General features: G+C 48.1%; 1 protein-coding gene across 1 annotated transcript; it reads right to left on the bottom strand.

Moving 5' to 3' along the window:
* Positions 1-1,529: 1,529 nt before the first annotated feature.
* On the bottom strand, positions 1,530-5,424 carry PNMA8A (PNMA family member 8A). Its single transcript, XM_058530993.1, has 2 exons — positions 5,274-5,424; positions 1,530-5,131 (listed from the first exon to the last, which is right to left on the bottom strand). The coding sequence occupies exon 2, from the start codon at positions 5,039-5,041 to the stop codon at positions 3,554-3,556; it is 1,488 nt and encodes a 495-aa protein (XP_058386976.1). The 5' UTR covers positions 5,042-5,131; positions 5,274-5,424; the 3' UTR covers positions 1,530-3,553.
* Positions 5,425-12,285: the final 6,861 nt, after the last annotated feature.

Genomic DNA, 12,285 nt, shown 5'->3' on the forward strand with positions numbered 1-12,285 from the left:
GACCTATATGCTACCCAGCAACCATAATGGGCAGTTTTTTCTAGAGGTTCCGAGGGCCCCCTGGTGTAGCCACCATCACCTCCGGCCTGGACTATGACAGGCACCTCCTCTCTGGGCTCCCAACTCTGCTCTCACCTCCTCCCCACCAGCAGCCAGAAGGAGCCTCTGAAAACCTAAGCGGCTCAGGACTCTCTGCTCAGAACCCTCCCATGGCTCCCAGCTCACTCAGATTCAAGCCCAAAGCCATCCTTTCTGAAGCCCACGAGGCCCTGCACGATCAGCCTCCAAAATCGCCCTGACCTCATCTCTCCAGCTCCTCCTCACTTCCCTCTGCTCCAGCCACACCGGCCTCCTCACTCTCTCAAACAGACCAGGCATCCTCCTGCCGCCCTTCGTGCTGACTGTTCCCTCTGCCTCGGATGCTGTGCCACCAGCCAGCTGCTTGTCTCACTCCCTTACCTCCTCCAAGTCTGTTCAAATGTCACCTCCTCCCAGAGGCCCTCCCTGACCACTCTATAAAATGGCCAGCTCTGTCTCTCACAGACACACCCACACTCACCTTGCCCCTCTCCTGCTTTATATTCCATCACAGTCCTCATCACTGCTTACATATGAGCCTTTCAGACTTTCTTGAGGGATCAGGTGTAACCAGAGGGAGTGACTACATCCTGAGAGGTACTTAAAGATCTTGGCCAAATCCAGCTTTTCCCACAGAAGGGGCCGGGGGGGGGAGGACCCGTTAAGTAAGCCTTTACCTGGTCCTTACATGCGGTACCCCAGGACTCGATGAGCAAACCCTGTCCTCAAACTCCAGCTTCCCTTTTGGTCTCTTGTGCATCTTCCCGCCCTGACAATCTCCTTTCACTTTTCAATCAACCCCAGTCTTGGCCCCTAAGGATCCTTCCCTTTCCTCAAGTGTGAATTATTCCCTCTAGAGCTCTCCAACCTATGGGCGCATCAGAATTCTCAGGAGAAATTGTTCAAGGTACAGATTCCCAGTACAGATACAACCCCCAAGGGATCCTGACTCAGCAGGTGGTGCCTGAAAATGGCATTTTCAACCAAGTCCCCAGGTGACCCAATGAAGTGGCCACGCTGGTTCAGGAGCTCCCAGCAGGAGAGGAGGTCGGGCAAGAGAAAACTGACTTTTTAGCTAAAAGACCTCAGCTTCTGTCTGAGGGGAGGGGAGGAAAGGGTTTTCATCTTCCAGCTGCTTTTAAAAATAAACTAGCCTTTTCAGACAATTCACATCACCAGTTACCTGTTCTAGAAACTTCTAGAAATCCCAATATCTATGGGAGAGGCTTTCACATTGGTGGAAGGGCATACGGCAAAGAGGAAAGACATCTTCGTGGCTGCTTCTCTCAGGGAAAACTGACAATCCTCCAAGCTTGAACCCAGATCTGACAACAGCCCACATGAGGTTGGGGGTCTAGGACAATGTGTATTGTTCAGCAGGGGAATGCTTTTCTCAAATTAAATAGTCCACGCCATCTCCATCTAAAATAAAGAGACTCAAGAGATACTTAATCTGCTGAACTTTATTTTATAACATACACATTTACATTTACGAATCGTGGTGTCAATTTGTTAACACAATGAAGCCCTTATGGACCTGATTTTGCAATTAGGTGCTGAGAGTTGCAGACTTTCGTCATCTTGAGAGTCCAATTCATTCCTGTTTTGTTTTGCACAAACCCAAGGAAAACCATGATGCACAGATGAACAGCTGCACATAGAGACCATTTTCTTTTTTTCTGCATCTTCAGTTGGACACACCCAGGCTCTTGAAACGAATTGTCACAAGAAATGTGTTTTCAAAGTTGAATCACTAACAACATCTAACAACTGTTCACATTCTTTACCACAAAAACTGAAGTCAGAAGAGAGATTCTAGAACATAAAGGGCCACAACTCTCTAGGATAGAATCTTATTACTGGGCGCCATGTTAATACATTTATTTGCTATCACACAACTGAAAATCACAATATAACAAGAGCATGTGAATTACAAAGGGAACTGCTTTCGGACTGTTAGTTACAGGGTATGCAGGGACTGAAATTCTCCCACTTCTAACCTTTCTCATCAGTCACATTTACAAGAAATTCATTATGTGAAAACAGATGGCAGAAACAATTAATTCGAGACCTGTACAAAAACAAGTTAACTTATGAACACAAGGTAATATTTTGAGAGTCTCCTATGCAACTGGTTTGGCTTATATATCTGAATAGTCATTTTTCAGTTTTTTTTTTTATATACGTGAAAAAATAGATTCTGATTACACATCTGAGCACAGCTTGGGCCTCCCTAGGATAGTCTGGAAACCACTGATTTTGGGGTATCCTACCCCTCCCCCTGCACACACACACACACACACACACACACAGGAGATGTGATTTTCTGGTCTATTCAGAGGACAGAAATTACCAGCTAATTGTTTTAGAATTTTTTCCCTCTCTTATTATGTGAGAAGTGTCTTCAGCCTCCAAGATGTTGAGAGCATGGTGCCACAGGATGGAAATAGAGCTGGGAAGCCAGGAATGCCCGAGTCCTGCCCTACCGATCACCCCTCTTCCCCGCAGGCGTCCTGCGAGGGTTTTACCCCAAATGGGAATGCAAGGACCATTTTTATCAACACAACCTAAAACTCAAGTATGTCAAGGCCTAAGCGTACATGCTTTTTCCCCAAAACTAACTCTTGGACCTTCCTACCCTCTGGTGAGATAACTGGAGGAGGGAAACTGAAGACCAGAAGGAGCAAGGAAGCCAGGTCCACGTTGATGCTCTTGGCTTAACTTCTCTGTGGTCAAAACGCAGAGAAGGCGGAAGGGAGAAATCCGCCCCCCCGGCTCTTTAAGATGCCAGGCCCTGCAGAGGTCAGCTGACCATCCAGAAGAGGAAGCAGGGAATGGGGGAGAAAGGCCGAACACGGATGAGCCTAAGAGCAACCCTGCCCATGGATAATGATGAACATTCTAGAACTTTCCCAACCTGCTTAGTGACTTTCAAACATCTGCAGGTGGGTCTGGGAGGCAGCAGAAAAAGCCAGCCCGGCAGAGAAAAAAGCACAGAGATACGCCCTTTTCCCTTAATTCCTCCACCTAAGATCTGGTGTATCATTTACCTCTGAGAGCCAGATCTCTCCAAACTGGGTCCCTCAAAGAGTCAAGAGCCTTGGTTCACTCAATGACAAGAGAGGACTTTGTTCCCAACTTGGAATTTCTTCCTTGTTCTTCTTCCAACTCCTCAGGTATAGGTGGTCCCCCCAGTCAAAGCTTTCTGGGTGCTGTGGATAAATTAGAACAGCTCAAGAGGGGAAGCAAGGAAAGGTGTCACTTGGAAATTTTTTTTACTTCCTTGGACTTTATAAGTCCTTGAACATTTCTATCCCCTGACCAGGCCTCCAGAAAACTCCACACCCTCAAAGCCACCTACTCTGACAAACAATATAACCCCAAACCATTCAACCCCCCAACCATTCATCAACATAACATAGGTTGGTGCATTTGCTTTGCCAATTGCCCCCACAGGTGTCCCCAATGTCGGCCTTCAGGGGCTCCTAGGAGCGAGGTCAGGGCTCTCGCTCTCTACAACCTCAACTGATGTGCCATCTGCTTCCTCCACTGCACTGGGGTCTTCCTCATTGACCACCTGACCCTCCACTTCCTTGGGCTCCACCTGCCACTTCTGCTCGTTCCCCCTCATGCACCTGTTGACACAACCCAAACGACTTCTGTTGTCATTCTCACCACTGGAGGCATGAGGAGAGCCTTCTGGCTTGGCCTTCAGACCCTGTGACGTTGAGGCTGGCGACCTGGCAGGCTGTGGGTCTCGCGGGGCCTTCTGAGCTGGCGCATCCCTTCTCAAGCCCGGCCCTTTCTTTGTAATCCCTGGCTTCTTCTCGGTGTCTTCTGAATCGACAAGGACATAAGACGCACGGCCCAAGCTCACCTTCTTTTTCTTCTTCACGGGGGCAGGGCTCTTCGCCGAGGCCCAGCCCACCGCCTTCTTCTTTGGTGGGCCCTCCGGACCACCATGTTGCTCTGACTCAGAGGCAACTCCAGGGCTCGCAGCTTCTGACCGGGCATCCCGAGGTGGGTTGCTGGGAGCCTTCGAGGCACACTTCACCACTGGCTTCCTCAAAGCCGACTCCTCCTGCTTCACACAGGGCTTTCTGCTGCTCCTGATATCTTCTGAGATCTCCATATTTGCAGCGCCATCAGCCTTAGGATCCCCCGAGGAGGCCGAGCTGTTGCAGCGATTGCCTTTGGCTTTCTTGCAGGGCCCTGGTTCCTGCTTGGGGGAGTTTTTTTGCTGCTTTCTCCTGGAGCGAGTCTTAGCTCCAGCCTTGCAAACCAAAGGTTTGGGAGGGTCACCCTCATCTTCCACGTCTTTCCAGCTGTCCCCGTTCTCCATCTTCAAGGCAGAGCCCACCTCAGCAGCCCGCCTTGCTTCCTTCTTCACTTTCCTCCTTGCTGCTGAAGCCAAGGCTGCTACCACCTTGGCCTCAGCGGCCTCCTGAGCCCTAGCTTCCTCCCGGCTGCGGATCTCAGCATCCATGTAGAAGACGACTTGCACTACAGCCCCCAGGAGCACCCCCAAAGCTTGCGCCCAGCTCTCCGGGGGCTGATTCCGGTTCTGGGGGGCTGGCGAGTGGCTGAGTTGGAGCAGGCGCACCACATCCTCCCGGGTGCGCCCCTCGGCATCCAGGAATTCATTCAGATTTTTTAAAAACTCAGCATCCTGGGTGGGATCTCTGCAGACCACCCTCCAGACGCCCCCCCTTCCTGGGAATTCCCGGGGGATGGCCCTCAGATTCACACCCTCGCTGACCTCAATGAGCACAGCTTTGGCATTCTCCTCCCTCAAAAAGATCTTGTTGAGCACGAGGTATGGGCCCAGCGGGGAGAGGACCCGATTCAGGGTCTCCTCGATCTCCGCCTGGCCACAGTCCTCCGGGATGCCGGTGACCAACAGGGACCTGTGGACGTCCACCTCCATCCCCCGGCACCAGTCTTCCAGAAGGTTCATGGCCATGGCTGCGGACACCGGGTGGCTGTAATATCCCACGTGTAGTAAGGAGTCTGTGCGGTGGACCCGGGCTGCATCGGTCCCCAGATATTAACCCTGCAAGGTGACAGCAGAAGGAGGTCAGAGTCCCGGGAAGGTGGCCAGACTCAGAGCCCTGTGCGGCGCCCTCCGCGGCTGGGCTGCACGAGGCCTCGCGCACTCCCTACCCCTCCTCCCCACCGCGGGCCGCGCCGCTCACACGTGTCCTGGAACCGGCGACAACCGCGCTCGGCCCCTCCCCGGGCCTGGCTCTCGGCCGCCCGGCAGGGATCCGGCAGCCCCGCCTCCGACCGCCCGGGCGGGCCAAGGAGAGGCCGCGGGGACGCAGCCGCCCGCCAGGCGCCAGCTCGGGCCACCGGGGCGCGGCTGCCCGGGCCGAGAGCGGGGTGGGCGGCCGCCCCCCTCCGCCCGCGCCGGCGTCGCCCGGATCCCGGCAGCTGCGCGGGGCCGAGGGGGGCGGTGCAGCGCGCGCGTGCGCACTTGTTCGCGCGCCGCCGGGCCGCGCAGCGCGCCCGTCTCCATGGCAACCGCCCGGGGCGCGCTGGCGCGCGGGCTCTGCAGTTGGGCCTGGGGAGCCGGGTCTTCAGCTGTGTCCGTGCAGGGGGTCTGCATGTTCTCTGATTGCCACTCCAGACCCGCTCTTTCCACCCTTCTCTACCCAACGTGGGCCTCGGGGACGGGGGTGGGGTGTCCTGACTTCCATGGTTGCATCGAGTCCTCCTATTCTCGGCCTTTCTGTTGGGTTCAGCCAACCGGACTCCCGGGAGACCTCAGAAATCAGCTGGCGAGAGGAAAGAGCAGCTTTAAGCCCCCTGAGTTCTTCTAACAAAGCCATAGCTTCTGTGGGGAGCCCTCTCCTTCAGCTATAGTTTCCGGGTTCCAGAAATTTCCAGAAGCTTCTAGAAACTCCCCTTCCCCCTTTTTCTGCCACCCCCTCCCCGGCATTCAAGCCTGGGGACACTGCCTCATCTTTTCTTGCTGGTTTCCTCAATTTGCTGCCTACAGGCAACGCCTTTGTTAATAGCTAATGAAAGGCTCCTCAGTGACTCAGTTTGAGTTGCCATCTATTTCCTGTCAGGCCCTCACTGGTACACCTAACAACGTCCTGTCCTAACTGTGCAGTCTTTTTTTTTTTTTTAATTTTATTTATTTATTTTTTCCCCCAAAGCCCCAGTAGATAGTTGTATGTCATAGTTGCACAGCCTTCTAGTTGCTGTATGTGGGATGCGGCCTCAGCATGGCCAGAGAAGCAGTGTGTCGGTGCGCGCCCGGGATCCGAACCCCGGGCCGCCAGCAGCGGAGCGCGTGTACTTAACCACCAAGCCGCGGGGCCGGCCCTAACTGTGCAGTCTTAGACAAGTAATTTTAGCTCTCTGAGCAACTTCCTGTTCTCCACAATAGGAATACCGATGAAAACCTTCCTGATCTTGAAATCTTGAAGATTCAGGGAGATCTCGTATGGAAGATGCACGGATGTACAATTTTGGCCTGGGTATCCCACCACAATCTGTTATTTGGATTTCATTTTGGAATTGGCCTTTGCAAAACCAAATAGCTGATTGCCTATTTCCCTGTCGTTTCTGGCGTCTCTGAACTTGGGAGTGATCAATATTTGTTGATTGCCCAATCAACAAATATTGATTGCCCAAGTTCCCATCGTATTTCAGACGTCATTCAAATTGTCGTCTGAATATTCACATTCCGATAAACACTTGAGCTATAACTAGAGTTTAAAAATACAATGTGTTTTACACGTTGAAATTCTGTGAATCAGCTGAAGAATGAAAATATATATTATGCAGTGGTTTTTAAACACGGCCATAAATTCTTTGACACTCGTATTGAGAAGTATGGACCTACTACGTGCCCTCCTCTTGAATCCAAGAAGACTTGTAACTGCTTTGACCAATAAAAAGTGTCGTACAAGGGAAATGATTGAACCAAGGGAGCATCGTGGAAGGGAAGCTGGGTGACTTCTCAGGCTAGGCTATAAAAACCCATGCAACTTCTTCCTTTTCATGGGACGCTTCCATTCTTGGATCCCTGAGCTTCCAAATAAGAGCTATCCTCCAGCTGCCACGCTGTGAGGAAGCCCAAGCCATGTGCAGAAGCCACGTGTGCGCACTCCCGTCAACAGTCCCCAGCTGAACCCAGCCTTCAAATGACCTCAGCCCAGGCACCAGACATATAAGTAAAGAAACTTCTAGATGATTCTAGCCTTCAACCACTTGAGTCACTCCCCAACCATTTATATCATCCCAGTGGAGGCCCAGACTTGGTGTAGCAGAAACAAACCATCCCTCCTTTACCCTGTGTGAATTCCTGAGCTGTAGAATCTATGAGTATCACAAAACAGCTGTTGTTCTATGCCACTACATTTTGGATGGCTTATTATTCAGCAACGGATAACGGGAAGCTATTGCAAAAGCAGAATGCAGCAAGAATTGGTGATGATTGACAAAGCGTGACCACAACAGAAAACGGAGAGCATCAATCGTAAGCCAGCCACTGAAAAGATTCCCAAAAGCAGCTTTTTCTAGCAGTGCTCAAAGTTTCATTTTGTGGGATCATTTCAATGAAATAGCATCATCACCACCAACCAGATCTTTCAGCTTGTGAGTTGAAGAGGAGAGAAATCTTCTGCTTTAGTCAATTACTTTTAGCAAGGAACAAAAGCTTGATATTTTGGTGACATATCACCATCCGCAGAGCTGGTCAAAAATGTCTTGTTCCCAGGACCAGCCCCGTGGCCTAGTGGTTAAATTCGGAATACTCTGCTTCGGCAGCCTGGGTTTGGTTCCAAGTGCAAACCTACACCGCTTGTCAGTAGCCATGCTGTGGTGGCGACCCACACACAAAATAGAGGAAGATTGGCAGAGATGTTGGCTCAGGGCGAATATTCCTCAGCCAAAAAAAAAAAGTCTTGTTCCTTCATTGGCCATTTGGTATCATAAATGGGCAATGGAGTAGCCAGAGAAGCAAGCTAGTAGCTGACTGTGCTACTAAATTATACTGGCTACTAAATTTTTAAAAAATAAAATTGTGATACAAATTTAAAGGTTCTGGTAGAACTTTAGATTTATTCTTATATTTTCTAAAGTTCATTCTATGATGGTGATTTTTGCCTGTGACCAAATACTCAGCCATTCAATATTTGGTCAAATGTGTGTTTGGTCCTGATGCGTAGTAAGCTGTTATTAATATTGTAAAGGCAAGAGTTCCAAGGAGCCTTCCCATTGCTGAGCATTCTGCTTGCACCATCTTTCCAGTGACCCAGAGTTTGTTCTGGGATGGTTGAACCATTGGGTCCAGGAAAGTAACAAGAAGGTGTGGCATAATTGCTGCCAAATGGGATGTTCTTGTTAGAAGATTGTGGCAACTTGTACTAAAATCTAGTGCTAGCACAGGAAGCTGTTGTAAATTTGCTGATTGAGAATGGATAAAATTAGAAAGTAAAAAGTAACAAGTGTTGATGGGAAGAGCAACTAGACCTCTTGTGCACGTACGTGGATGCTGGCAGTGTAAATCAGTACAACCATTCGGGAAATCTCTTTGGCTGTATCTACTAAAGCAAAACATATACAAACCCTACAACTTAGGAACTCCACGTGTAGATATAAATACCCAACAGAAATGTGTTCACCAAAAGCCATGGGCAAGGATATTCATTGCAGCACCATTCATAATAGTCAAAATCTAAATTCTACCCAGCTGACACTCAGCAGGAGAATGGATAAATTGTGGCGTGTTCACACCACAAAATACACATCACAATTGGAATGCATTATCTACAACTACACGCAGCAATGTAGATGAATCTTGCAAAATGTTGAGCAAAAGAAGCCAGATACACAAGAGCACATACGGGATGATTCCATTTATATGAAGTACAAAGAACAGGGAAAAATAATCTATGCTGTTAGATGTTGAGGTCGTGGTTTCCTGAGTAATGTCTAATGACTTGAAATGCAGGACTCCCGGGGGAGGGAGAGCTGGTAAAGTTCTGTTTCTTGTTCTAGGTGTTAGTTACAGGTGTGTTCAGACTGTGAAACCCAGCACACTGTATGCCTGTGATATGTGCACTTTTCGGTAAATATTTTATACTGCAGCAACAGCCTTTGCTGTTTTGCTGATGGGTTGGATCTGAGATGCAAGGGAAACTCAGCAAGTGTAACCCCTAGGTTTTTGGAATGAGCAACTAGAAGGAAGATGATGCCACTTATTTTCACGGGGAAGGTTTGATGGAGAACAGATTCAGAGAAGAGGGGAGGGAGTGAATCAGAAATTTAATTTGGGCCATGTTGAGTTTGAGATGCTGTGTCAAGGGTCCCCAAGACCCTCAGGTTCAATGATTTGCTAGGACGTTTCATGGGACTCTGAAAAATTATTGTACTCACAGTTATAGTTCATTACAGAAAAAGGATACAGATTAAAACCAGCCAAGGGAAAAGGTGCACAGAGAGAGTCCAGGAGAGACCAGACACAAGCTTCCAGTTTTCCCCTCCCAGTGGAGCCATAGGGACAGCAATTAATCCTCCCAGCAACAGTGTGTGACAACACATACAGAGTATTGCCAACCAGGGAAGCTCACCTGAGCGTCAGTGAGCAGGACTTTTATTCTGGGTTGATCACACAGGCAGGGAGCACCTGGGTGGCTGACCTTAGTCACTCAGCCTCCAGCCCCTCCAGAGGTCAGACTGATGCTGTGTGGCCCGAGGCCCCCACCGTTAGTCACACTGTTAGTACAGGATACTCCAAGGGCTTAGAGGTTATCCAGGAGCCAGTGAAGGGCCAGTCGTTTTTTAGGAATGTGCAGGGTTTGGACAACCCAGGCCTTTGTTGCCCGGATGCCTATGAGTGTATCGTTCAGGGTTCAATCAGAGAAGCAGATGACTGTGAGTTAATTAAGCATTCCAAAATGCTTAAGAGATAAATAAATAAATATTTAAGGGAGATAAAAATTTTGTTTATATATAAAAAGGAATATATAAATATATATTTATAAATGTACAATTATATGTGTATATGTATGTATATATGCATACATATATATGTGTGTGTCTGTGTTTATGTATGTGTATGTGTGTGCTTGTGTGTGTGTAAGTGGCGTCAGCTTCCTGCCCCCTCTCCCATCAAGGAGCCGTCCTAATTACCAGCGGATCTAAAAATAGTTTTGCAGCAGCCTTGATAGGAGTCGCTGCTGTGGTTTCCATGGCAATGAATGGCACAGTGGTTTCCATGACAACCCATCCCTGCAGCCCCAACCCTTCCATCCATGTCTGCACTTCAAGTCTAGGGTTACCTTTCCATCTTCTTCATCTCTGTTTCACCTTTGGGTTTTTATTTTGTCTTCCTGTGTTTTTAAATGAGAACCCACAGAGTTTCCATAAATATTAAACACAGAGAAGGCCCCGGGGGCTCTGGGATCCCACCCAACTTTCGCCGGCAGAGTAAGTTGTCATAACTCACCGTGGTAGTTCTGTGACTCCTCTGGCATATTCTGTCTGGTATGTGCTGTGAGAGCTCCTTCTTGCTCCAGAGTTTCTTAAGTGTGTACTTGCTAAAGGTCCCCAGTCCCTCCTCCCCACCCCCCAATCCCCACTTCCCCCCACCTCTAACCCCCACATTGCCAACCTCAGCATCTGGTGTGAGTCTGCACAAATATTTCTCCGTCTCATATAATCATTCAAAAATACATAGACTATTTTCAAATAGCCATAATTTATCTCTTTTTAAAAAAAAGATTACTGTTAAAGTACTCCAGAAAAAAAAAAGAGAGAGTGGGGAGACAGATGAAACAAGATTGGCCACGAGTTGATCAGTGTTATCTCTGCAGGTCATTGTACTTTTCCCTCCGCTATTGTATATATTTTAAATTTTCCATAATGAAAATTTTTTAAAAGGACAGAAAGAAAATGCCTTCTGTCTTGGGTATTTTCTTTTTCTTCTTCTTCTTTTTTTTTTTTTTTTTTTTTTGCTAACATGGTTCACAGAAAAAGTAAAGTGCATCCCCACAGGATTTTATTGTTTTCATGCTAATTGTTGTCATAAAATGTATCCCATTCTATAACTTTTAAAAGGTATGATTTATGTTGTTAACTGGGAGGAAAGAGGCACCTATCCCTCCTTATTTTATGGAAATATTTCACCAAATGGGTATATATTGTGTTCTCTATTTAAATAATTATTCTCATAATTTTAGAAAACTGTCATTATTTAATACTTAGATATTTGAAAAAAGGTATAAGAAATAATACGCTGAGCGCCTGTGTGCTAATTTCCCCATCCACCCCACAGTCAGTTTAAGAATTGAAACATTTCCATGTCCTTTTAGGTCTTTCTTAGCCGTGGTCTCCCATGATTCTCACCTTATTTTTTATTTTATTTATTTATTTTTTGTGTGAGGAAGATCAGCCCTGAGCTAACATCAGTGCTAATCCTCCTCTTTTTGCTGAGGAAGACCGGCTCTGAGCTAACATCTATTGCCAATCCTCCTCCTTTTTTCCCCCAAAGCCCCAGTAGATAGTTGTATGTCATAGTTGCACATCCTTCTAGTTGCTGTGTGTGGGACACGGCCTCAGCATGGCCGGAGAAGTGGTGCGTTGGTGCGCGCCCAGGATCCGAACCCAGGCCGCCAGTAGCAGAGCACGCGCACTTAACTGCTAAGCCACGGGGCTGGCCCCTGATTCTCACCTTATATTGTTTGCACTTGCTGTTCCCTGTGCCCTTCACGTGGTTCCCTCCTTGTCATTCAGGCCTTGGTCCAGATATCACCTCCTCTAAGAAGCCTTCCCAGACTCCACCTATCTAAAGTAATTTCTCCCTCAAGCACACTCACGAAAATCACGATCACGTCCCACTGGTTTATTAGCGTATCAGTTAGCACTTGCTGTGTAACAAGCAACCCCCAAACAAAGTGATTTAAAGATAGTCCTTACACTGTCTAAAAGTGTATTCCCCATGACAATGGAAGCCCCTCAAGAGTAGACATTTTCTCTGGCTTGTCCATCATATCTCCAGAACCCAGACAGTGTTCACTGCAGAGAGACATTTAATAATTATTTGTTGAATGAATAAATGAATGTGTCTGTTGACTGTCCTGGCTTGGAAATAGAGCAGGCCACTTGGATAACCACTGTAACTCGAAAGCCAGAGAGTGAGACACTGTCTTTAAAAGAAAAAAAAAAGAAGAAGAAAGAAAGAAGGTTGCC

Source organism: Diceros bicornis, chromosome 34 (genome assembly GCF_020826845.1).
Source record: "Diceros bicornis minor isolate mBicDic1 chromosome 34, mDicBic1.mat.cur, whole genome shotgun sequence".
Taxonomy (NCBI): domain Eukaryota; kingdom Metazoa; phylum Chordata; class Mammalia; order Perissodactyla; family Rhinocerotidae; genus Diceros; species Diceros bicornis.